This window comes from Watersipora subatra, chromosome 5, assembly GCF_963576615.1.
Source record: "Watersipora subatra chromosome 5, tzWatSuba1.1, whole genome shotgun sequence".
Classification (NCBI taxonomy): domain Eukaryota; kingdom Metazoa; phylum Bryozoa; class Gymnolaemata; order Cheilostomatida; family Watersiporidae; genus Watersipora; species Watersipora subatra.
This window is the reverse complement of record NC_088712.1, coordinates 30608282-30636276: the sequence shown is the minus strand read 5'-3', so window position 1 is coordinate 30636276 and position 27995 is coordinate 30608282. Positions and strand designations below refer to the sequence as shown.

General features: G+C 36.6%; 1 protein-coding gene and 1 long non-coding RNA gene across 6 annotated transcripts; one reads left to right on the top strand and one right to left on the bottom strand.

Annotated features, from left to right (window-relative positions):
• Positions 1-6: 6 nt before the first annotated feature.
• On the top strand, positions 7-22039 carry LOC137396404 (beta-1,3-galactosyltransferase 6-like). 5 transcript variants are annotated; one of them, XM_068082665.1, is made up of 9 exons: positions 7-77; positions 1107-1213; positions 1662-1850; positions 2149-2287; positions 3613-3684; positions 4621-4787; positions 5864-6038; positions 15985-16158; positions 20852-22039. In XM_068082665.1, the coding sequence occupies exons 4-9, from the start codon at positions 2179-2181 to the stop codon at positions 21097-21099; spliced, it is 945 nt and encodes a 314-aa protein (XP_067938766.1). In that variant the 5' UTR covers positions 7-77; positions 1107-1213; positions 1662-1850; positions 2149-2178; the 3' UTR covers positions 21100-22039. The 5 variants fall into 5 exon arrangements, with proteins under 5 accessions (XP_067938766.1, XP_067938768.1, XP_067938769.1 ...); XM_068082666.1 differs by having other exon boundaries at positions 57-81; XM_068082667.1 differs by lacking the exon at positions 1107-1213 and having other exon boundaries at positions 20-77.
• Positions 22040-24733: 2694 nt separating this feature from the next.
• Positions 24734-25902, bottom strand: LOC137396953 (uncharacterized). Its single transcript, XR_010978676.1, has 2 exons — positions 25730-25902; positions 24734-25217 (listed from the first exon to the last, which is right to left on the bottom strand). It is a non-coding gene; the product is annotated as an uncharacterized lncRNA (long non-coding RNA).
• Positions 25903-27995: the final 2093 nt, after the last annotated feature.

The window sequence follows — 27995 nt, the reverse complement described above, 5'->3', positions numbered from 1 at the left end:
GAGAAACATTTTGGTGTATAATGAACCCTGGTTATTCTTGGCCAAAACCCGCGGGCAGGCATATTTCCAAAGAAAAAGTGAGTATTAACCATTATGTAACATGGTTGGCTTTATTTTATATGAGGTATTCGGATACATTAATAGGTTGCTCATCCATTAGTAGGTTGTGTTTGGCCGATAGAATTGACATCTGTTAGTATTTTTGAATATTCGTCCGGAAGACCGCGAAAAGTGTGTCTACCCTGTTGTTTTTGTTTGTATGTGCGTGGCGAAAATTCTTGAGTGCGTGACTCGGCTAGCCCGTGGGCAGCACTTGTGTTGTCATTGTTTCTGTGTGGGTTGCTAATCTCAGACAGCATTACCATTAATAGAGCTGACATGTATTTTTGTTGGCTGTTTTAAGTAGTAGCTGGCTTAGCTTTTTTTTAGATATTTTTCTAAGGTTTCTGTACTCTTCAGTTCTTTAATGAAATGGGCACATTTTTACTACCATTTCAAGACTAGATAGCTTTTTGGTCCTGATAGACTCTGTATTTTGAATAGTATTTATAGTTTTTATGATCTCTAGTTTTTGAACTATCCGTCTCTGAATCGCAGTGGCTTATTTTCTCATTGCTGCAGTTGTATGGATCTTCTTTTTTGCTATTACTTCAAATAGAAATTTAACTTTTGAGTGTGCCAGGTTTAGGTAAAATGTGATAATTCTACTCTGGTGCTATACAGAGCACAAAATCTCTCAGAAATCGCTGGCTGTACCTTTAACTGCAGAAGGTGCTATAGGCCTACAGAGCACAAAATATCTCAGAAATCGCTGGCTGTACCTTTAACTGCAGAAGAGTTTGTTTGTCACTCCCAGCTGAAGACACCTTTTAGTATTGAAATGGAATTCACATTTCAGTAAATGGGTCCTTTTCCTAATGATCTTGTAATAATCTTGTCTTGTGAGCCTGCTCTAAAGATTCACTAGCAATAATCAAATAATAAGACCACAATAATGATCAAGACATAATTTTTAGTAAAGATATATAATTATTAGTAAACACCATAAGAATATATAGGTTATTACCTATTATTGTCGTAATCACCAAATATTTGTTAAATTACAGTACAACCAACCAGTAGTTGTGGGTTCACGGCCAGCAAGCTACAAAACCGAATTTCACTGACTCGCTAAATTTGGAAATCCATAACAGTATGAATATCTTTAGGCAAGGTAAAGGGTCTTTCCATTTCGACAGTTTCATTTGGCAGCGTTACCACTTTTATCAATGGAATAATCAATTTCAACACACACAGTATAGGCTATTCTGCTTGCATCACTCCTTTCCTTGTCTACCCATATGCCTCTTGCCAGGTCATGCAACATTTTTCAGATGTGCTAAACACTGTCTTGCTCTCTTAAAATATAACTTTCTGAACTGCTGTTATTGAGTATTTTCCATAAAACTGCCGTCAGCACATAGCTGTCTTGTTCAAGGCTCACATTCAACCAGCTTTTTACATTTTTGTTATTTGGGTGATTTGGGCAGTTTCTCTCGGCTACTGATTGACGAAGTGTTTGTTTAGAATTTTGAGTCTCATGGTTTGTTTACCTTTTTACATGTTGTCTTAGATCAGTTGCTTACAATTATGGTGTCATGTCACTATATATGCTCTTGTAGGATTTATGACAAGAAACAGCATTACTGTGTGCTCACTAACATTATTCTTTCATTCGTAACTAATTCACGGCATTCCACTCTTACACTGCCACTTGATGAGCTTCTCTTACTCCAATAAATGCTGTAAGATGTACCAGGTCTGCCGATTATACATCAACGGTTTGGAATCGTCTTCTCAAGCATACCAAGGTGGGTTTCCCTGAATACAGTTAGTAGCTCTGCTTTTAGCTTGGCATAATTCTTCATTACTGTTTATATACACCTCAACCGCTGCCACAGTCAGCGTTAGAGGCTAGGAAACAGCGGCTATAGTTTGTCACACCATTTCCTTAAATCTCCACCGGTGTCATGATCATTTGAAGTCCCGATCAAGTTGGTACTTTCTTGTCATTATCATGCGCTAAAAGGCTGGTCATATACATGTAGATGTTTGTAAGTACATTTCCGTGATGTTAACAATCATATTTGATGTTTACACATGTTAAAGGTTAGTAGGAGTTGTCTTAACCTTGTGAAGATGAGAAGATCATCCTGTTGGATCCTGTCAGGCACAGTGATAGCTGTTTGCTTTCTTAACTTGATTGTAGTCAACCTATTCTGCACTCAAGGAACTATTCAGCGTGCAGGTACATTGCTCTTTGTTTCTATATAGTCTCTGTGTTAATTACTACTTCGTTACTCTTTGCTTTCTAATATAGCCTTGATAGTTCTAGGGCAATGACCCCTAGTGAAATTAATCCCCTCGGACAATTGCCCTCTGCAGCTGCCCCTGTAAGACAACTGCCTTCTGGATAATTACCTCATCTCTAATTTAAATAATATAGATCAAAACATCAATGTTTGATTTAATAAGTTTATTAAAAACACTCTTTCAAGCTTAAAGCCTAACAATAATTTTTCTCAAAGTCATAACATTAATTAAATAGAAGATCATTATGTACTAAATCTGTAAATTGTATGCTATATATTGTATGCTATATATTGTATGCTATATATTGTATGCTATATATTGTATGCTATATATTGTATGCTATATATTGTATGCTATATATTGTATGCTATATATTATATGCTATATATTGTATGCTATATATTGTATGCTATATATTGTATGCTATATATTGTATGCTATATATTGTATGCTATATATTGTATGCTATATATTGTATGCTATATATTGTATGCTATATATTGTATGCTATATATTGTATGCTATATATTATATGCTATATATTGTATGCTATATATTGTATGCTATATATTGTATGCTATATATTGTATGCTATATATTATATGCTATATATTGTATGCTATATATTGTATGCTATATATTATATGCTATATATTGTATGCTATATATTATATGCTATATATTGTATGCTATATATTGTATGCTATATATTGTATGCTATATATTGTATGCTATATATTGTATGCTATATATTATATGCTATATATTGTATGCTATATATTGTATGCTATATATTGTATGCTATATATTGTATGCTATATATTGTATGCTATATATTGTATGCTATATATTGTATGCTATATATTGTATGCTATATATTGTATGCTATATATTGTATGCTATATATTGTATGCTATATATTGTATGCTATATATTATATGCTATATATTGTATGCTATATATTGTATGCTATATATTGTATGCTATATATTGTATGCTATATATTATATGCTATATATTGTATGCTATATATTGTATGCTATATATTGTATGCTATATATTGTATGCTATATATTGTATGCTATATATTGTATGCTATATATTGTATGCTATATACTGTATGCTATATATTGTATGCTATATATTGTATGCTATATATCTAAAAAAAAAGTCCAACACATTGCTCTCTGGTTAACTGATGCTGTGATGTGAGCTTTAATTTTGTTAGGTGTGTTGCTTCTGTTTTATGTCTATCTGCAGATAGATTGACAGAGAAGAGTCTTGAGTCAAAACTTCTCTTAGTCTTGGTGATGTCAGCTCCTAAGAACTCGGGTGTGTTTCCTCATTCTACTTATTCATTGTTCATTAGATTTGTGGCTAAAATAAACTACTCCTGGGTTTATCGAAACAGAATTGTTTTAAGTGCAGCTGTTGTTAGTATTAGCACATTCAGTAGTAACAGTTCAGCGAGTCGTGTGAGAAGATTCAGTTGCATAGTTTTACTTTGTCTTCCTTAATTTGATTTCATTTTTAGTCTAATTTTCTTCTGGATCAGATCTTTTTGTCTCAATTATTGACTCGCTTTCACCTTCACTTGTAGTCGGAATTTAAAACTTTTTCAAAGTGATCTGACGAGAAAGACCGCACGATGCTGTTCCTATAAGCAGCCTCATCAGCCACCTAGCGGCTGCATCGAGAACTGTCTCATGTGCTCATATCTCAAATTTGTATCGTATCTAAAAGCAAAAAATTTGTTCAGATTTTTCCTCGTATCTCAATATACTCATCTGTTGGAGGTACGGCTGTATATATCTAGCTCTATTTGAGAGTGGACATTGGAGATTTAGCCCACAAAAAATTACTAACTGTATGTTATAGTTAATCATTTTTGTTTGCTAAAAGCACCAGTTCTTGCTGATAGATTTGGATGGTATGTAATTGATTTTCGTAGCAATTAACCCAAAGTACCTACAGCTGCTTGGAATCACAAATTAGTGTTGTTTCACATGTAGTATGATTTACTGGTTGTCCATATCATTGCTAATAACCTAAATAATGCGAATGCTTGAAGCCTTTTTATAAATTTGGTAATAAGTGTTTCATGTAAATCCTTTTTTGTTTTTGTTTTGTTTATAATTTAACTTGGATTAATGTTCAACTTATTTTACAATTCCTCAAGCTTTGCTTTAACCAAATAATTTAGTAGTTTTCTCCCATTGTGTGCAAACAGGAGAGTAACTCTCTTAAATTTTATTTAAAACATTGCAGAGCGAAGAGATGCTATTAGACAGACATGGATGTTTACAATGCAAACATTCCAACAAACCCAAGTTTACTTTGTCATCGGAAAAGAAGGTCTCGTTAATGATCTCTCCGCTAGTCTTGCTCATGAACACTCAAAACACAATGATCTCTTGTTACTGGACAATCTTAAAGTAAGCGTTTTGAATCTGCTGTAACAAGAGTTGATTACAGCATTTAATTTCACCAGCAGTGAAGGCACTTTACAAGATCTCCTTCAGTGTTCAACACGAGTTCAAAGACAGTTTGGGCTCGGTTGATAAGTGTTTTTAGTATGATAGGTGAGAGGTTGCTATATATTGCAAGATCGTCTAATATCAGCATGTTTAGTCGATCGAATGACCTAAATTATATGAGTGTAGCTCAGTTTCAGGCAGCTTTAGTAGTTTTTACTAAAGCTGCTCTTCTTATTAGATTGTCAGCTCATTTGATTGCCGATCTAATTGATGCAAACCTCGCATCATTGGCTAACAAAATCTGTAGATTTCCTGATCTAGTTTCACCACCACACTTTGAACTTATTACCAAGTTGCCATACAAGGATAGTGTAGCGATAGTGTAGGGATCTCTAGTGGAGGGATCATTGTGGAATGCCATATGTCAAGATTATCGTTATATTATAATTATTGATTCAATTGAAATGTAAACCATTTTGGTTATATCATTCTTATTGTGGCAAAAAAATATAAAAAATATTTGATTTTTTTTTAATTAAATTTACGAATATGTACCAAAAGGTTTATGCTAACTGTTCTTATATTTTTTACCAATATTTTGAGCATTAATAGTCTCGAGGTGTACATGCATATGGTCAGCTTTGATTAGGCCAACCTCTGCTAATCATTGGTTAGTTAGTTAATGCTGGCACTAGTAACAAGCATGACACTGTTGATGCCAAGGCCGTTTCCATCACACAAGCATGTTGCATCATGCGCTTGTTTCGCTTTCGACAATGATGCTGAATCATGACGGAATGACAGTGACACGACTGTCATGCCATGATGTCTGTACAGCTACATACGCGGGGGGGGGGGGGGTGTGTCGCTACGCTATCTCTGTATGGAAACTTAGTGATATCAATGATATCTCTTTATAAAGGTCGTTTCACAAGACGCTGTGGAGTAAACTGTCGAAGATATTTTTAATTACCTAAGAAGGTATGCTCTAGAGCAGACTCCCATGTCCATTATTGATTATTGAATACTTTCAGGACTCCTACTACAAACTCACAGAGAAGTTGGTTGGGTCTTTAACAATTGTCTCAAAGAGATACAACTTTACATATGTCATGAAGTGTGATGACGACACTTTTATCGACAGTAGTAAACTGATTCAAGAACTCTCTTCTTTGCCTGCAAGGGGATTATACTGGGGCTACTTCACAGGTGAGTCAGTGAAACATGTATGCCTGCAAGGGGATTATACTGGGGCTACTTCACCGGTGAGTCAGTGAAACATGTATGCTTGCAACCATTTTTTTGGAATTAGAAAGTGTGCAGCATTATGTGTCACATTATGTAACAGTCTAGGACTTTCTGGCGCATGGCTTTGTAGCACTGCTATTTTTACACCTAAGAAATTATGCGTATACAATGCACCCTCAGGATACGATTTTGATCCGATCCAGGGTTGGCATTGGATGGGGAAAAATCATATGTAGGGGTGTAGAAACCATAGTAATTATATAATGCAGACATTCCTTGGTGAAAATCGTCAAAATTTTATACATAAGTGCTGTACATATTAAAAACTAGAAACTCCCCTGTTATACAGCCCACGACCTGATAATGGAATAAGTGATATTGGAAAAAAGAAAGGGTACTGCTGGTTGTTGAAAAAAGTAGTTGTCAGCAGGAATTGACAGAGTATAGTGTAAATTTACATTGCCTACAACAGCTACTAAAGAATTCTCTGAATCAGGTGAGTTGGTGTTATTATTTTGAGTTGCGCGCTGTTGAACATTAGCATTTGATGGTTGCTGTGAGGACCGTTTATTTATCCTCTTATTGAGCTGTAATAATTGGGAGATACGTGGACAGCCACTGCGACGACGTGGTGTTCTGGGAGGTTGTATGTCCATGGTAGTTGCTAGGTTGTTCTGAAATGAAATTCAAAATGTCAATTATGCAAAACAAAAGTTGTATAAAATTCACACCTAATCTACTACTATCTCAAACCTATGTTTTACAATAATAAAATAAATATTAATGCTGTAGGCCTAACATACTGTAATGTATGTAATTTAACTAACAACAGCAATAATGAAATATGTTTATTATATTTTTGAAATGCAATATTAGAAGTAAAATGGCAAGCTGCTTTGTAATATACACAGTTTGAAGGTCGGCTGTGTTGAATGTAGAATGGTTTTGACAGCGATCTGTAACAGAAAGCAATGATATACAGCCCAAAAGGATAGCCGACGGCTATCATATGGGCGGGGTTTAATGATGGAGCTCTATTAGGATTGTGCTAGCCTGGGTTTCAAAGCAAACACAACTCTCGCGGGGCGGTCGCGTTGCCTTGTTAGGTTTTAGAAAACACGAATCGCTGTTATCGTTTCATTAGCTTATTCAGCCAGTAGACCCCGCGGGTCACAATAGCAAACATTGAATTTCTGCAATGTAGGGGTAATACCTAACCAAAATAATGTATCTATTCAAAATAAAACATTTCAAATTACCTACTTTTAGTAATTTTAAAATTAGTAAAGGTCGTAGTATATGCCTAAAGTTGAATATAATTACCCGAACAACGGCATTTTTTTTCTAGTTTTTGATTAATATTTTGCCACCCCTAATATAAAATGACAGTCTTTCATCGGTTTCACATTGTTTTACCTTGCCAATAAGATGGGACAGCAGGCAAAGCTGTGCAGTGTAGTTTTCATACTCAAAATCTAAATGCAAAACCGAATTTGAGCTATTTTACGATTGTGACTATTAATATCACGAATGCTTGTGAATGGCAACTGACTGATCATAACGGTGACAATATTGGGATACTATATTTATTTGACAACAAAATGAATTCAACAGATAAGTAAAATAACCACTATAGTTCATAATATTCGTAAATTTACAAGGTGCTTTATTCAGCATATTTGTTTGTTCGGGTGCCGTGTTCGGGTTAATCCCAACAGAGCTTCATCATTAAACCCCGCCCATATGAGCGCCGTCGGCTATCCTTGGGGGCTGTATATCATTGCAGAAAGCAAGCATTAGCATTCACGTGTGTCTGGAAGTTTTCTGCAAACTGGAGCAAAATAAAAAAAAATTCTTGTCATAAAGGGGCATTGTAGTTCGGCCCTAGCTTGTACATAAGATGTAAAGAAATTTGACTAATGTTCTAGATAATTTAATGACACCTTCGGTAATTGGTCAAAAAAAATAGGCTGATAAACTGTGTACCACATTTTCGTACCTGTAAATCGGTCTACGCCTCAAACAGTCTACGTTTATTACAGAAACCTTTGGCAATTGGACAATGCCATAGACTGGTGAAATGTGCACTTTTTTCCCGTGAAACGCGCACGGCTTTACGGTCCTACTATCTGTCGCACAGCTTTATGGGCGTTTTGTTGGCCGGTCTTTATTTTGATTAAAAAGGCTTGTCAGGTTTTAATGGCGATTTTAGTCCAAATTAATCTTTCTAGTTATGTATAATCCGGTCAGATGGGTAGGTTTTAGGATATTGTCGACATTTTTCAAAGACTGCGTAACATATTTAAACAGGTGTATAGGTGTTTTGTATCATTATTATACTTGAACGACTCGACAGAAAAATGGTTAAATTTTTAGATGGGATTCTCGGTACAGGGGTTTGGGTATGGCTGTCGGTGAATACTTTTCGAGAGTTGTGTGCACATATGCATTTATCATAAAGCTCCCAAACACTCGCTTCGCTCGTGTTTGGTTGTAGGATTAGTAACAGAATAGTATGTTAACCTAAGTAACTATTGTTACCTGCAGTAACTTGATTGTATTTAGTGGTTATGATCTGCAATAAAATGTAACATTATAATGTACTATGTGCAGAAGATACCGCAGGAAGTTCTTACCTTCAAGACAGACGTATGTAAACTTTGAATTCACCTCAAATAACTTACTAAACACACACACTTGAGGCCAAGCTTTCATATGTATTTTTAACTATTTTACTTAATTTCAACTTTTTATCACTAAAATTTTATCACTTATCAATTTCTGTCTTCGCTTTCACCGTAACTTTTAGCAACCTGTTTAAAACAATGTACAACCTAATTCGGCAAGAAAATCCGAACGATGCTGTTTTCATAATGAAGTGGATTTGTGTTAGCAGGTTAATGGAAGTTGTCTGACCACTAGACTTTTGGTATGAAGGGATCGCAACTCCAACTTTGCTACTGGTTCCAAGGGAAAATATTACACACAAAAATTGTTGAACTCAGAGAAATTCTGTCTCTTTCAGACGTTGTAAAAATATTTTTGGCAAACAGGTTTTGTCGTTTTCTTTATTTTGACATATGTAATAAGCACACCAACTGCCAAATTTGAACTTGTGCGAAAATTTTGTTGAAATTATATGGTGAAAAAAGATTAGTATGGCGAGACAAAAAGAGTCATCATTTTCCACTTCATAAGGTAAAAAATCATTTATCATGGTAATTGTATCCTGAGGGTTCATACAGTAAATAAATAACACGATGATAATCTCAAGAAAATACAAAAAAGATTATTATATTCATGAAACTTCACACATAATACCTTTTTCTTCAAAATACATGAAAAATAATCCCACGACCAAACACGAGCGGAGCGATTGTTTGAGAGATGTATGATAAATGCATGTGCACACAACTTATGAAAATTATTCATCAACACCATCGCAAACCCTTGTACCGAAATCTCATCAACAAATTTAACCATTTTTCAATGGAGTCGTTTAACTACGAGGGCGATTCGATAAGTAAAGATAATTTCCTTATAAGTTAGAATATTATTGTGATACATTCTTAATTTTTTGGAGTTATGTTCTTTTAGGTGTTGTCATAACTCTGTAATCTTTTTCAATAACTTTGAGGCTATAAATTTTTTTGGAGACTATTTCAAAATGGCTGCCCCTTTTGAAATTTGCTCACGTGTTGAACAGAGAGCTGTAATAAGATTTTTGTCAAGTGAAGGAGTCAGACCAAGTGACATTTATAGGAGAATGAAAGCTCAATATGGTGACAGTTGTTTAAACCAAAACAGAGCTTTCAAATGGGCTAGCAGTTTTAAGGAAGGAAGGACCTCTATTGAGGATGAACCAAGGTCAGGCAGGCCAAAAGAGGCAGCCACACCATCCCATTTGGAGGCTGTGGACAAGCTTGTCAGAGCAAACAGGAGGATAAAGGTAGAGGAAATTGCTGAATCATTGAGCATCTCCATTGGAACAGTGCATTCCATTCTTCATGAAGATCTTGGGTACTCAAAGGTGTGCTGCAGGTGGGTACCCAAAATGCTTAGTGATGCCAACAAAGCTAAGCGATTGGAAATGTCTAGGAAGAATCTGGACAGGGTTAAAAAAGAAGGTGATTCCTTTTTAAACAGACTTGTGACTTGTGATGAGACCTGGGTGGCACACTATGAGCCAGAGTCAAAGCAGCAGTCATTGAGGTGGAAAAACCCATCATCTCCTATCACAAAGAAGTTCATAGCACAGAGAAGTGTCAAAAAAGTGATGTTAACAGTGTTTTGGGATGTGAGAGGCCCCATTACAGTAAGCTTTCTTGAGCAGGGAACCACAGTAAACAGTGAAAATTACTGCCAATGGCTACAGCAAGTCAAGAAGGACATTAAGAACAAGAGAAGAGGCATGCAATCTCGTGGCGTCATTCTCCACCAAGACAATGCAAGGCCTCACACTGCCACTCGAACCATTGAGACCATAAACCAACTAGGTTGGGAACTGTTGGACCACCCACCTTACAGCCCTGATCTTGCACTTTCTGACTATCATCTCTTTGGTGCTCTAAAGTCCTATACCGGAGGGATTCATATGGAGACTCACGACGAGGTCAAAGCTACTGTGAGCGAATGGTTACGAAGGCAATCTGCAGAATTTTATGCAGATGGGATCAAAAAACTGGTACCAAGATGGCAGAAATGTGTTGACTTGTCTGGCAATTATGTTGAAAAAAAAAAAAAGTATCTAATTCAACTACAACTTGACTTATTGTAAAATTATCTTTACTTATCGAATCACCCTCGTATAATAACATTGCAAAACACATATAAACCTATTTAAATATGTTACCAAGTCTTTGAAATTTGTAGACAATATCCTAAACCTTACCCATCTGATCGGATAATACACAACTAGACAGATTAATTTGGCCTAAAAATCTATATAAAAACTTGCCAAGCCTATTTTAAGCAAAATTAAGACCGGCCAACGATGCGCCAATAAAGCCGTGCGACAGATAGTAGAACTATTAAGAAGAAGGGCGCATTTCACGAGAAAAGCGTGCTCATTTCACCAGTCTATAGCATTGTCTAATTGCAGAAGGTTTCTAATATTTTTCCGTTTTTAGTATCTTGCAAAAATATTTAATTATGAAAATAATTATTTGATTTTATAAAATTATCATAAGAATAATTATTCGAATTTATTTGTCCAAACTCCAAAGGTTTCTGTAATAAGCGTAGACCATTTGAGGCGTAGACCGATTTACAGGTACGAAATTGTGGTACACACTCTATCAGCCTATGTTTTTTCCTAATTACCGAAGGTTTCATTAAATTATTTAAAACGTTAGCCAAAATTCTTTACATCTTATGTACAAGCTAGGGCCGAACTACAGCGCCCCTTTATGACGAAAACATTTTTTTATTTTGCACCAGTTTGCAGAAAACTTCCTGACGTGTGAACGCTCATACTTGCTTTCTGCTAGATCGCTATCAAAACCATTCTACATTCAACACAACCAACTTTCAAACTGTGTATACTCGTATTACACAGCAGCTTGCCATTTTACTGCTAATATTGCATTTCAGAGATATAATAAACATATTTCCTTATTGCTGTTGTTATATTACATACATTACAGTAGGTTAGGCCTACACCTTTAATTAATATTCATTTTATTGTTGTAAAACATAGGTTTGAGATAGTAGTAGATTAGGTGTGAATTTTTTACAACCTTTTGTTTTGCATAATTGACTTTTTGAATTTAATTTCAAAACAACTTGATAACTACCATGGACATACAACTTCCCAGAACACCACGCCGTGGCCAACGCAGTGGCCGTCCACATGTTTCCCAATTATTACAGCTCAATAGGAGGATAAATAGAAGGTCCTCACAGCAACCATCAACATCAAATGCTAATGTTCAACAACACGCTACTCAAATTAATAACAACAACTCATCTGATTCAGAGAATTCTTTAGAAGATGTTGTAGGCGGTGTAAATGAGATGGACTTGGCAGCCCCTTTGTTTCCAGATGATGATCATGATTTTATGGAAATCATTGACCATGAAAATATTGCACAGAACAATATTACTCCTCCCAATGCTGCCCCCCTTCATCACATTCCTCATTTTCAATCTTTAGATTGTCCTGATTTTCAAGAACTGCGTAACATCTTTCTAGGCAGACTTGGCAACAACATATCACTGCTCACGTGTAGTGGATGCAATGAGAAACATTTCATTACATACAATGCTCAAATACAACTATGTCATACGTGCCAACAAGTTCCCCTGCCAAATTCCTAGAATTTCCTTTTTGAAGTCGTGCTCCCTCAAATTTATTTTATATCATCTCGAACAACTCTCATTTACACTATACTCTGTCAATTCCTGCTGACAACTACTTTTTCAACAACCAGCACTACCCTTTCTTTTTTCCATTATCACTTATTCCATTTTCAGGTCGTGGGCTGTATGACAGGGGAATTTCTAGTCTAAACTTTTATTTCAGTTTGGCGTATTTCACTTGTTCAGTTCAGGATTTCCATAGATATATCAACCTAGATTGGCCAATAGGAAAAAAGCCTGTCAGACTTAAATAGCATGACATTACGTCGTTGTATTGTACCTAATGCTTGACTGCACTGTTGTTTACAATAGAGCTAATGAGGAGAAGGTGACAAAATCACATTTATTTTCACATAAAAACTTTCTTGGATACATAATCCAGTGAACCAAAGCGATTCTGTGATAATATCTGATAACCATCATAGATTAAAACTATAAAAGTTATGAAATGTTGCACACAAATCATGAGCCATCAGGGCTTTATTTGCCACCCCCTCTCCTATCCCCCTTCTATCTTTTCGCCTTCCCTCTCTCCCAACAAGAAGTGGGAAAGGAGAAGGGGAAAAGAGAGAAGAGGGAAAGGAGAGCAAATAGCCCACCCACCCGAAGAGCCAGACACTGGATAGGTAAATAGACTAATGTCATGCTGAACTAAACATGACTAAATATGATGAGCCTGCGAAGTTTTGATCTGATCAGGAAAGTGGAATCAGTGGCTTTCTTAGCTAGAGCTGGAATAAGACCAAAGAATGCAGGGTCGGCCAGACTCAGGGTCAGCAATGAGGGCCAAGATCGAGTCGGACCAGGTCAGCATGCGCGATTTTTTTATTCATTTAAGGTTAAGAGATAGTTCTATTACAGCCTAATGTTGTGACATCAATAACCTAAGATAAAAGAACCCACTATCACACCAATCATTATATTTTGTGGCTTGGTTTATAGATGCAATCTACAATTTATGGCTAGACATTGGTGGATCAATGCTATTCAATGGGTGATAGATTAATGGCATGATTTGGCTAGTGTTTTTATTACAGATTTTATTTTCAACTGCTATTATAATCAACAAGAAGAGATTGAGAAATACTTTGCAAATATAGAAATGGATAACCCAGCATAGTGGAAAGCAAAAATCCATCACTTCCCTAAAACTTCTGGTATTAGTGAAAGAAGCTAAAAATAAAATAAATTTGCTGAATTGAAGGTTCTTAGACACGCTTTTAAGTTCCTCAGCATGCCTTTGTTGTAAATGCCTCAATAGTATTGAGGTGGATTGTAGCTTAACTTGCTTTCGAATATTGTACAAATAACTTGGTATTTCCCTTTTTTGACCAGCTTCTTCATGAACTCCCTGACCACCGACATGTTGATTATTTCTGGCCGAAAAATGTTGTGAAACCTATAGTGCAAAGACTATTGTCGCAGACGTAAAAATATAGTCTGAACTCACCTTCTGTTATTTCGCCTGGTCCTTTCGCGCTAAGACTATACGCGACTCTATTTCAATCGCATATAAAAAGCGATATATACAATCGCTCTCATTTAGCCATAAACTTACCAGTGTCTTTGTATAAGAAGACCCGAGGGTCGGGTGGCCCGACCAGGGCACCTCTGACCCGGTGGGTCAAGACCAGACGAGCTACCCGTGCCAGCTCTATTCTTAGCCTCATAATGTGCCTTAATCGAAATATATCTCTTTGCTATCTCACGAGCTAGGCTACTAGCATGAAGATTACACTTAAACAATAGCATGATGTTGAACCTCAGCAGCCTCTCCATGGTGGCAATTAGTGCTAGCCTGGGAAAGTTTGTCACCAACCCAGCACTACTAAGCAACACTCTCATCGCTTTCTCACTGTGATTACAAACCTCAATCACCACAGGCGAAGACAAAGCCAAGCCACCACGATTCTTAACTGTGATTAGGGAATTCGTTGCTTGGTTGACATCATAGTTGGTAACATCCACGATGCCAGTGATACAATCATTACACTTCAGCTTTAGTGGCTGAGATACATAGCCAGTTGTAAAATAATCATTCTGTCTCATTTTTGACTTAAGACATACTTGCATACTCATCATATTTAGCCATGTTTAGTTCAGCATGATATTAGTCTATTTACCTAGCCAGGGTCTGGCTCTTTGGGTGGGTGGGCTATTTGCCCCCCTCTCCTTTCCTTCTTCTCTCTTTTCCCCTTCTCCTTTCCCACTTCTTCTTGGGAGAAGAGGGAAGGCGAAAAGAGAGAAGGGGGATAGGAGAGGGGGTAGCAAATAAAGCCCTGATGGCTCATGATTTGTGTGCAACATTTCATAACTTTTATAGTTTTAATCTATGGTGGTTATCAGTTATTATCACATAATTGCTTTGGCTTATTAGATTATGTATTCAAGAAGGTTTTTAGGAGAAAATAAATGTGATTTTGTCACCTTCTCCTCATTAGCTCCATTGTTAACAACAGTGCAGCCAAGCATTAGGTACAATACAATGACGTAACGTCATGCTATTCAAGTCTGACAAGGCAATCAATGGGAATAGCTATTATTGGCCAATCTAGGTTTATATATCTATGAGTGTTTCACTTGGGACTTTATTGAACATTCGATGTGAGCAGCTTCGATTTATGTGGCTGGTGATCCGTGGCCATGCTGGTTTGTTTTGTTGATCACTGAATCATCTGTAGTGTGGAATATTCCTTTACATGAATGTTTACATTCACATAGACAAAATTTGCTTGAGTTATCTTGTGAAATGTAGTCTTTATGGACAAATTTTTCTCATCCACTTTTACTCAAAATTGATTGAACCGTAAGTGACAAGGAATAATGGATAAATTCTGAACTTTGTAACCTTAACCTAAAAGTCCTGTCCCAAAGATCATTGCTCGAAAAAGTCCTATTTCGGTTTCCGGTATGTTACCAGTACGTTACCGGTATGTTACCGGTATGTTGCCGATATGTTACCATTATGTTACCGGTATGTTCCCGGTATGTTACCGGTATGTTCCTAGTATGTTACCGGTATGTTACCGGTATGTTAGTACTGAAAAGCTCTGTCAAAGTGGCTCAGTTTAAGACTAGTAATTACTATGTTGCTTCCTAACGCCAGCATCCAGCCACCATCATATGCTCTTGTTTTTGAGAAGTTGTTTCCTCAATCACATCAATTCTAACAGCAATTAGTTGGATGAATTGTAGTAAATAAAATTGTTCTTCGTTGGATCTCATTTTTAGAGCTGAAGTACTGATATGATTAACTTGCTACTAGTCTGGTCTTGTTTTTTTAAGTTCATTTTATATTTTGTGAAATTTCTGAATGTTACATGGAATAATAAAAAATATTGTAGCTTTTGCTCATTGTGTACCAGGTTTATTAGAAGTATTGCAGATATAAGCTAAAGAAAACTGGCTTAGAATTCCAAAATTCCTCTGCCTAACTTTATAATAGATAGATTGTGTCCTTCATTTACGAGTTATTATGAATTATAGGAGTTATCTTATCTCATGCTCACTAGCATTAGTATTGAATAGCGAATGTTTCCTTTTTCAGGCGCTGCTAGAGTGAAGAAAAGTGGCCCATGGGCGGAGCCTAACTTTAGTTTGTGTGACCGGTATTTGCCATACGCCCGAGGTGGAGGTTACGTTCTTAGTTGGGATGTAGTTGATTTCATCATTAAAAATAGCCATATTTTACAGATATACAACAGCGAAGATGTGACCATCGGTAAGTGCAGAAGCTATAGATGTGTTATATAGTTCCTGTTAAGGTTAACAGCAGGCCTCTTTAAAAAAGCTCTACTAAGATAAAAATGTTTCACTAATGTCATTGGCCATCTTTCTCACACCAGAATTGGCAGCTCAGAAGTTGCACACTTTATATATGTAAAAACCCACCTGTTCTTTCTTATGTTTATATCACGGAATATTTTAACAGCGCCCATATATAATTGTTAGTTCATAATAATAATGAAAGAATTAACATCTGGTCATCAGAAGAAATAGTAATAATGTCAATGCTGCTTGATTGCAATAGAAAACATGCTAATTCTCCACCTTTGTGGTCTTCAAATCTATAGTTTGTTGGATTTTTCTAGTTTAGGCAGAGGTTTTATTTTATTCCACTCTCTATTTTGTTTCTGTCTTATGGTCTGATTTGCTCCGGTGATAAAGTGTCACAGTCAGTAACAGTCTTGTAAATGAGAATTTTACTTTTCTGACAAACAACTATCTGTGCCACCTCTGAATTAGCTTGTCACGTTCACTTGTCACACGGGTAAATTGAATTGGTGATAACGAGGTACCTGTACTGGGATGCCATGGGTGGACATAAAATGTTGTTGGTTTAGCTAACTTCTAGATGTCGTTACACTAGCCAGTCCATGAATACAGTCATTGAGTATATAATGAGAGAACCTGTCAAACTGTAAAACTGTGGTACCTGGCATTCAGGTTGAGATATTGAGTTAAGGATTGTTAATATTGATTCAGGGAATAATATGTGAATAAGATAGACTTAACTTTCACGATACTAAAATAGGTTTTTCTAAATACATTTAGGCAAATATTTGCATTCAAGTAACTGACAGGAACAAATTTTTTTGCAAGCTTACACTTAGTCCTAGATATTACATCACAACTATTGAGCCAACCTAATAGCTGTAAGATTTTATAATTACGAACAGTTTAACAAAACACAATGCTTTTTCATAAAAAAAGTTAGAAGGAAACTGTTTATGCCTCATAGGCTCGTGTTCAATACAACCTTTATGTCTATAGTATGGTAGTGTCTATAGTATGGTAGTGTCTATAGTATGGCGGTGTCTATAGTATGGCGGTGTCTATAGTATGGTGGTGTCTATAGTATGGTGGTGTCTATAGGATGGTGGTGTCTATAGTATGGTGGTGTCTATAGTATGGCGATGTCTATAGTATGGCGGTGTCTATAGTATGGCGGTGTCTATAGTATGGCGGTGTCTATAGTATGGCGGTGTCTATAGTATGGCGGTGTCTATAGTATGGTGGTGTCTATAGGATGGTGGTGTCTATAGTATGGCGGTGTCTATAGTATGGCGATGTCTATAGTATGGCGGTGTCTATAGTATGGCGGTGTCTATAGTATGGCGGTGTCTATAGTATGGCGATGTCTATAGTATGGCGGTGTCTATATAGTATGGCGGTGTCTATATAGTATGGCGGTGTCTATAGTATGGCGGTGTCTATAGTATAGCGATGTCTATAGTATGGTGGTGTCTATAGTATGGCGGTGTCTATAGTATGGCGGTGTCTATATAGTATGGTGGTGTCTATAGTATGGCGGTGTCTATAGTATGGCGATGTCTATAGTATGGCGGTGTCTATGGTATGGCGGTGTCTATAGTATGGCGCTGTCTATAGTATGGCGGTATCTATAGTATGGTGGTGTCTATAGTATGGTTGTGTCTATAGTATGGTTGTGTCTATAGTATGGTTGTGTCTATAGTATGGTTGTGTCTATAGAATAGCTGCTTGCTTACTAGTTCTGGATAGTGAGGACAAGAAGAAGTTGAGGCGGTATATACTAATAGGAGTTATCTTAACATGATCATATGATTTAATATTATTCAATAAGCGTTTAGGGAGCATGTGCGCTAGAGAGTGATATGGAACGTATCATAGTGTATTTTCTAAAATCATTAGTATAGACGTTGAAAACTCGGGCTAAAAAAGAAAGTAAAAGAAGCCCATTAACTGTTGCTCAGGCTTGATTGCTGTCTCAAAGACTCTGGGCAAAATCAGAACATCGCATGTAAGAGTAACATAACCAGAGTTTTCAAAATGTGGTGTTTTGCTCTGCCCCTAATTTGGACTGTGCTACGTAGATTGATTTTTATTATCTATAAGTAGAACAGCTTTTAACACAATTTTGTAAACATGTGGAAACAGGTGTGTGGTTCAGTCTTATTCTGTAAAAGAATTAACTTTGCTCCAATGTTACAAATCACTGAGTTTAGTGGAAATCTCTATCTACTAGCCATTTCTGTTGGCTATCACTCTAAACATGCAATATTTGAAAAACATTGTACAATGTAACGTAATTTCTATCTTCAATATTTCTTTGGAGATGAATTTCCATACATTTAGCCGAATCCGTTTAAGGGTTTGGTTTTTGCCTAGTAAGTTGTTTGTATTTGGTTTGGAGAAAGAAGGAATGGTCCAAAGAATGCAGCATGATTTGAAAGAGTTAAACAAACATTATTTTTTATCTTCATTTATGTCTGCAGTATAAATCGTTCATTTTTTGTTTATGTTCTCGACTATATAATTATGAGGGCTATTCAACGAATAAGGTGAATTGGTTTATAGAAAGAATTTTATTATAAGTAGAATCTTATGGTTTTTTTTATTTATCAGCAGAATATCCATGCAATGACACACACTTTGCCATCAATGTGCAAGCTTTTTATCAGTTTCAGTATAAAATCTTTAGATTGACTTTTTTTGAATTTGCTCGTTGTAATCTTAAGCTCATCATCACTATCGACGTGGGTTCCTGTCAAGCATTTTTAAACATTTTGTGGCTAAAACTGTCTTCTGCATAAACATTCACAATTCTCCTGTAAATCTCACCGGGTTTGCACACTTCAGCTAGCAAAAATTTGTTAACTGCTATATGTTCAATTCTGGAGCATGTGTCTTGGTTAGCCATTTTGGAAAATCTCAAAAAATGGTCACATGATCACAAAATATCCAAGAGAAATCATGTGAGTCATCAGTAGATATTATATAAACATAAAGATTAGGCTTGTACTTACAATAGGCTCTTTTTATAACTAAATTCACCTTGTTTGATACAAGCGCTAGTGAGCAAATACAATTGCCAAATGACCGCCACAGATTTAGCCGTTAGTCATTCTTTGGCCCAAGAACGCTGGTAATTTTTGCATACTATTTCCTCAAGCTATTTTGTGCTGGAGGAGAGTCAGTGAGGTCGTAAAGCAGGCTATTAGGACGAAGTATTGGGCCAAACTGTAATCTATTTTAGAAATCACTCACTGAAGGCATTGCCTCGATGATATGCCTTCAAGTTAATGCAAAAGTTAATGCAAATCTTCATGCCATTTGCATGAAATACCCTTCATGCAAAAGTTCATGAAGGGTATTTTTAGTGGCATCTGGCACTAGGGAATTCAAGGATGAAGCACTATTCTACGAACAATGCAATAGAACTTTCTCTGAATTTCATTGGAAATGAAATCACTCGCTGCCATTAAGTTGTTTTGAGTGTTGTAGGACGTCAGCCAACAGTATTGCTTTATGTCTAATTGTGATGATAGATTTCTGAACTTTTTATTGTTTGTGAAGTCTGAATGTTGTTTAGAGTGATTGTAGCTGTCATAAATAAGGGGGAGACAAATCAATAGAATGGAAATCCCAATTCCCTACTCATCCTGGCATAAGTGTGAAATGTTACTTTCTGCTTCTTTTCAAATTACTGTCATTTATTACAGATTGGTTTGCTACAACAATAATTGCTTATAAAGTTGATTGCATTTTCATGAGGTTAATGATGTGATTTGTAAACTAATAGATTGTGGGTAAACAACTTCTACTTAATTCGAAGAAGTTGATTTTTAAAAAGTTTGGTTGAGTTGTTTATGCGCATATGTACTAACACCAGTTTTTTAACTTCCAATAGCTTTATAAAAATATTGTCACTCTGTGATTCTTGAACTATTAATTTTCTAGTAAAATAGATAACTCTATTCTTGATCTAATATTTTAGTACTGTATTCTTAAGGGAGTCAGGCTTGGTGTGCCTATGATCTTCATTGTCAACAAAGTTGCAAAATTGCTCTTTCTTTATCTGAAAATATGAAAGCTTGCCTGATTTAGATGGACAGCAGTAAAGAAATACTCATCTCCTGAATGTGGTGCCATGTAAATAGGTGATTAACAAAAATTAACAAAGACAAACTCAAAGTGAGTTTTAGCTTTGTGCAAAAGAGAAAGGTTGTTGATCTTAGATAAAAAGTTTCACTCGTCTTTCCCTGTCGCCTTAAATAAAGCCTGCTTGAGATGGAAAAAAGAAAGCGGCGAAAATTAAAAAGACTAATGTGTCTTGACATGTGCTTGACATGTGTCTTGACATGTGCCTGACATGTGTCTTGTCATGTGTCTTGACATGTGTCTTGACATGTGACTGACATGTGTCTCGTCATGTGTCTTGACATGTGTCTTGTCATGTATTTTGACATGTGCCTGACATGTGTCTTGTTATGTGTCTTGTGCCTTGACATGTGTCATGTGTCTTGACATATGCACATAGGTATTTCATTTGGTTGTTTTGGTACTTGTTACATCGCTTGCCTCTTACATTTCTAACACGCGCAGGTGCATCTAGGATGAGATGACTCCATATACGTGTCACTATCTTACAGGTGTTTGGTTGGCTCCTCTTAATATACAAAGAATTCATAGCACAGGTTTCGACACGGAATCCAAGTCTAGAGGCTGTCTTAACCACCACTTCGTAAGCCACAAGCAGAGTGTCGAGGAAATGAAGACTAAGCAGAAGTCGTTACTGGATGGAGGTGTGCTGTGTAAAAAGGAATATAGGTCAAGGCAGGAATATAAATATAACTGGTCAGCACCTCCGAGCCAATGTTGCCTTTTGGGTGTTACTTAAACACTGACTTCTTTCGCGTCTTAGCAATATTCTTATTGTACACAGTTACTCATCTATAGCGCCTCTGTAATAAACAATAATTTAACTTTTACAAGGAGTTGTCTTCCCCTTTTGCAATAAAATGTCCAAAGTCACTTGACGTAATCACTAGTCATGCAAACCGGATTTCTAAGCTTTTTTGTTATTTTTATCGCTGTGTTAGCAAATGGCTGCTCATTTTACGGGACTCGTTTCATCTTGGGCATTTCGCTTTGCAGTAAAATAACTCTTGCATTGACCACTCAAAATGACCATGGAAAAACCTACAAATGAATTTCATAACGTAAATTTCATAACGTAAATATGCCAACATAGATAAATGCAACCAAACATCTTAAAATGAGGAATCAGAAGACAATCTGGAGTGATGACAGTTGCACTTAAACTTAACCCAAGCAAATTTATTGACATCTGCTAAATTTGTTTAGTTTCCATCCATTAAAACGAATTGGTTTAGAATGGGAACATGAAGTTACACAGCAAGATAAATAAAGCATGCCTAGTCCAAAATACTCTATTTGCTCAAATAAGCTCAAGGGTGCCTTTTCTTCTCTTCATGTGCATCATATAAGCAGTTGTGCACTCAATGCATCCTCTGTAATTTTCATAGTAGATGCTTGCAGGTTTTTTAGGAAACACTACGTTGTTTTTTGTGGTGGCTAGCAAAAGTGAATGTTATCAAAAGTTATGTATGTTACATTTTATTGCGCATTCTACAGGCAGGATTATGTAAACAAAATTAGACAAAACAAGATTATGTTAACCGCCTGTGTGTAAAAAAAATGCTATGAAAAATTTAATGTGATTTATTTTCAAAATATGTCATGATGCTCTAGCTTTATCCTTTATAGCTGTTAGTCTGCAGCATGGAGGCTATTAAAAATACATGGGGTTTGCTTGACTTTGGAGTAACAGCAGGTTATTTGTGACAGCTGACTTGTTACTTTATTCAGCAATTCTAGTATAGCCTTTGCCAACATGAGCTATATTCATCAGCATCTCTGTGTGCTACCCAGAAAGTTCAAATAGAACCTCACATTAAAGATATATTATTGCTGGAGTTATCTTCTTCATCAAAGGCGTTAGCCCATCTTACAAAAATTACTTCTTACAGAGTAGACATGGTAAATAGAAAATGCAAATAAGTTGGATTGGTTTTAAAGAATGCATCGGATTTAAGTAACGTATGAACTGAAAAAGGCACCAGGGACAATATATATATTATTATGCGCAATAGCACCTGCGCATAAAATGTGGTTTGCCCAGATACCGACAGCAATCAACTCAAGTGAGTTGTAAAAAAGTGAGCTATTGTGAACAGCTAAAATCTCGAGGCGAGTTCTCAAACTCCCAGGTCTCTGCTAGGAGACTCGAGTTAGAGCAGAAATTACCACCCATATGGGTTAACCGTGGTGAGAAAACAATTTTTTATATAAATATAGAACTATATAACTAGATATATATAAGAACTATACAAGAACTATATATATACATGTATAGTTCTAGTGATTGAAACAATAACATCAGTAAAACATTAAGTATGGCAAGAAAGAAGGCACATAGGAATACTCATCCATTCAAAGAAAGACCAATACGATGAATAAATAAAGAAACTAATTCATGGGCACCTGAGAAACATACTATAACAAAAGCCAAAGAAACATGGAGGTGAATAATTAGAGGCTACCCTGAAAAAGGAGGCAGAAAGCTCTGCAGCCACACTTCAAGGTCACTCAATGCGCAGAAATGTTAACAAAGCATGAATAGATAAATGAAGTAGTAATTCCAGATGCAAACACTGAACAGAGATAAGACAAGCTTTACTGTAATAGATGAACAAAAGCAGTGTCTGTCTGTTTGACCATCTGTCCAAAGCCAGTGTTTGAGGTTGAGAAAAAATATTGCACCGCACAGGATTTGAACCCATAACAATAGGCTTCATCCCCTCAGGGCACTAACACATGCACCAATTCTTCAATGTCCATGTTTTAAAACGATTGTATGTATATGTATTCTCTGTGCATCTATTGACATACTTGATGATCTCTCTATATATATATATATATATATATATATATATATATATATATATATATATATATATATATATATATATATAAATGGTTTCCACAACCCGGTTAACCCATATGGGTGGTAATTTCTGCTCTAACTCGAGTCTCCTACCAGAGACCTGGAGTTTGAGCACTCATCTCAAGATCTTAGCTGTTCCCAATAGCGCACTTTTTTACAACTCACTTGAGTTGATCGCTGTTGGTATCTGGGGAAGCCACATTTTATGCGCAGGTGCTATTACGCCCAGTGCCTCAATGATTACTGGAATTACAGTTGTTCTTACATTCCAGCATTTTTCAATCTCTTCTCCAAGAGGGAGATATTTCTCTACTTTTTTTTCTTTGCTGGCTATATTGTAGCCATTAGGTAGTGCTATATATATTGTAGTAGCCCTCTTGTTCTCCTTGTCCACCACCACCATAGTGGAAACAGATATGGCATCCAACCTTAAATTGCTCCCGGGGGTTTGGTGTTGGCCAAAATGTGATGTTTTCTGAACTCAGGCATATCTAATTCAGACTACAAAGTCATTGTTTGCGCAACGATGCTCTTAAAAACATGCACAGTTTCTACTGCAGTAAGCTAAACTGACATTATACTCTACATACAAGGCAATGGTGAAAGCCTTTAAGTTCTGCTTTAGTGAACAGAAGAGTTTTGCTCTAGTAAACAGAAGAGTTCTGCTCTAGTAAACAGAAGAGTTCTGCTCTAGTGAACAGAAGAGTGCTGCTCTAGTGAACAGAAGAGTGTTGTTCTAGTGAACAGAAGAGTTCTGCTCTAGTCAACAGAAGAGTGTTGCTCTAGTAAACAGAAGAGTACTGCTGTAGTCAACAGAAGAGTGCTGCTCTAGTAAACAGAAAAGTTCTGCTCCAGTAAACAGAAGAGTTCTGCTCTCATGAACAGAAGAGTTCTGCTCTAGTGAACAGAAGAGTACTGCTGTAGTCAACAGAAGAGTGCTGCTCTAGTAAACAGAAAAGTTCTGCTCCAGTAAACAGAAGAGTTCTGCTCTCATGAACAGAAGAGTTCTGCTCTAGTGAACAGAAGAGTACTGCTGTAGTCAACAGAAGAGTGCTGCTCCAGTAAACAGAAGAGTTCTGCTCTAGTGAACAGAAGAGTGCTGCTCTAGTGAACAGAAGAGTGCTGCTCTAGTGAACAGAAGAGTGCTGCTCTAGTGAACAGAAGAGTGCTGCTCTAGTGAACAGAAGAGTGCTGCTCTAGTGAACAGAAGAGTTCTGCTTTCGAAGTCACTTTGGGGTAAAATATATGAGTGGAAGTTTGGTAAATAGAAAAAACATTTCTCACATACAATATAGCTTGATAATTAAATACATGTAAAAATTGAACACTTTCCAATTTTAATATTTTGATAGTGTGCCAACTTAATCAAGTTTAGAGATGCTTTACAGTGAACGGAAGCCAGTAGAATGTATTTTTTTTACTAAGAACGGTGAGCATTGCAGAACACTGGTGAAACTTTGAAATGACTGGTCCAAAGACCTCTTATGAAGTCAAAAGGCAGCTGTTAGCAGGTAAATGTATCCTTTATTGCTATAAATACAAGTCATCCATGGGTGTATTTCAACTAAGTTAGCACAGAGTTAGTAACTATAAGTGTTTACAACAGGCTCCAAGTCATACTACATACTTCTGAACCTTTCAGCAAAAAGACAATTCCTTCGTGGAACAACATATAATAAAATTATCGGTTACAAACAAATTCTCTTTTCAGAGAAGTGCCGCATCAGGTCATTACTGTCAGAGACCATGTGTTTTATTTAGGTAAATGTACCATTAATGCACAAATATATTAATTGTTTGTGATAATGTAGATGCTTTCCTACTTGTAAAACTAACAAACTGCATACAGTATGTGACTGTAGCAAACAATGAAGTAGTGTTGCACGCTATCCACTCTCTTGCGTAACCCATTGAATGCAGGCGTCAAATCCTTCCTTTTCATCTGGGGAAGTGGGATTTGGAAAGGCCAGTTTACACACCAAACTTAGCTGCAAAAATAATTAAACTTCATTATATAATATGAACAGTATAGCTCCTTGTACGGTAAATATTTGCTACATATACATACTACATGTATAATATATATTACTTATATTATATATATATATTACATATAGATATGATGACATAATAATATATATTTAATACCCATTCATCCAAGAACGTATGTCCACAGTTGTTATTATAGTAAAAAAATTATACAATGTATATATACTATATACTTTTTTTTACTTTAGTTAGAGCTGCGTACGTCTATTCTTCTGTCTAAACTTACAGTTAGCAGTTAGAATAAAATATTGCATCATACGAAATTCCAACTCATGACATTCAGCTTTGCTGCATTTGAAAACAGTTTTACACATATTTATTCCTCGAGCTGTGTTGTCACACCTGACAAACACTCATGACACTTTAAGCTGACAAAGCACTCGTACAAATTATAAACAAAAAATGACAGATTTTACTGTTTATAACTAGCTACAAAAGTTATTGCCCTTACCTCCTCAAATGCTTTCTCAGCACTCGATGTCTTCACGCTAAATCTCTTCTGCATAAAGTCTCTGAAAGAACCACTCGGTGATATTCTACTCGACACAAGACATACCGTCAAACACAGACACAGAATTTGGAGAGATGTCTTAGACTTCATACTTAGGCAAGTGTCTTTTTAGTTTTCTAGTCTCAAGTGGTAAGGAACACTGCGGTAGAAGCAATAAATACTCAAGTTGAATTATTATCCTAGCCAATCAGTTAAGGCTTTGTTGAATGGCTAATGTTTTGTGGGCGTCAACTGTGTACCTCGGCAAGCGTTGAGACCTCAAGGCAGATCACATCACCGACAAATAAATACACATACTTGAAATGTGAGATAACACCGAGGAAGAATTCCCACGGGGCTGTTTCTAGCTCTACTGATATTTATACTATTTCATATGTTTCTGATTGGTCTACAAAAGTGAGGATATTTTCAATTCTCCACAATTCACACTTGGTTTGACTGATGGTTTGATTGGTACGCTGACCTCGCAACTGAAACCTGGTCTGACTGATGATTTGATTGGTACGCTGACCTCACAACTCAAACTTGGTATGACTGATGGTTTGATTAGTACGCTGACCTCACAACTCAAACTTGGTCTGACTGATGGTTTGATTGTTATTCTGACCTCACAATTCAAATTTCATACTTTTGGTTTGTTTGAAAAGTTTGTTCCAATTTGGAAGGAACTAAATAAAATCAGGCACAAGGTCACTTGACTTGTTGTAAACCAATCAAATTTAGTAGCATTGCGTAGCTAAAAGCCCTCTTTTTGGCTTATATAAAATTTGTCAAATTATTTATGGTGGAGCAACCCTACAAAACTGTTGTTACACATATGTCACATGGAGTACTGTGGGGGTAATTACTGCAGAAAGACATGGTACACCGTATAAACGGTATAATGTTCAAGTAAAAAAACCCATTTATAGCGCTTACCTTCAATGCCTTGTCTCTACAGAATGCTTTAAATGTTTTATAGCCTGATAATTACATGAGGGAATTCTTTTGTCAACAACTCGATGTACAAGTTTTCCCTCAATGCAAGTCTATTATGCACCAAAAAGCCAAAGGCTATTAATAGAATGCATGCACTTCATGACCAGCTGAAGCCAGGCAAACTAGAAATTTGTCTGACAACCTTGCGTCAGACCTTCCTTGCCAATACACTCATGGTGGTAGAAGAACTGCATAAGTCTTGTATTGTTTGGTTCTCTTTTCTCCTCTCTCTCTCCTTTCTCTCTCTCCTTTCTCTCTCCCTCTTTCTTTCTCTCTCTCCCTCTCTCTCTCCCCCTCTCTCTCCCTCTCTCTCCCTCCCTCTCTTCCTCCCTCTCCCTCTCTCTTCCTCTCTCTCTCTCCCTCTCTCCCTCTTTCTCCTTCTCTCCCTCTCTCTCTCTCTCCCTCTCTCTCCCTCTCTCTTGTCCTCTCTCTCTCTCCCTCTCTCTCTCTCTTTCCCTCTCTCTTCCTCCCTCTCCTTCTCTCTCTCCCTCCCTCTCCCTCCCTCCCTCTCTCTCCCTCTCTCTTCCCCTCCCTCCCTCTCCCTTTGCCTCCCTCCCTCTTTTTCTCTCTATTTTTCTCTCTATTTGCTCTCTCCCTCTGTCTCTCTCTCTCTCTCACTCTCTCTCTCTTTCTCTCTCTCTTGCTGTCAATTGTTGAAACAATTGACAGCAAGAGAGAGTCTTATAGTTTAGGCTTTACTACTGACTTCCTGCAGTGCAGTTTTCTCCTTCTATTGCCGTTTGTTTGTGTCTAGCTCCCTCAACTTCATGTCACGCCTCGCTACATCTTTGAATCCACCCTGATTCCTCTTTCCTTTATAGAATTGTGAATATAATAGTAATCTTGGTAGTTGCTCATAAACCATCCTGTGCACATATCTCAGCCATTTTAGGCTTTTTTATTAGGATGTCTGCTATTGATGGAAGACCAGCCTTTTTTAGATTTTGTTGTTCTTGACCTTGATTTCATCTTTCCAGATGAAACTCATTTAGTTACTGAATGTTTGATGTTGTTTGTTTTTTTTTCTGAACCTGCTATCCAACCAGTTGGACTACAGCAAAGGGAATTTTGTAAAGTATGTTAATAAATGGTTTTTGTTCAGTTCAGTGAGTGTTCCCTTGAAGATCGAGTGTGATGTCTGCTTTGCTCACTGCAAGCAGAGGCAAGTGGCTCAGACACGATGGTTCTGTGTACTTGGCTGAACATGTATGAGTCTAGTAGCGAGGCA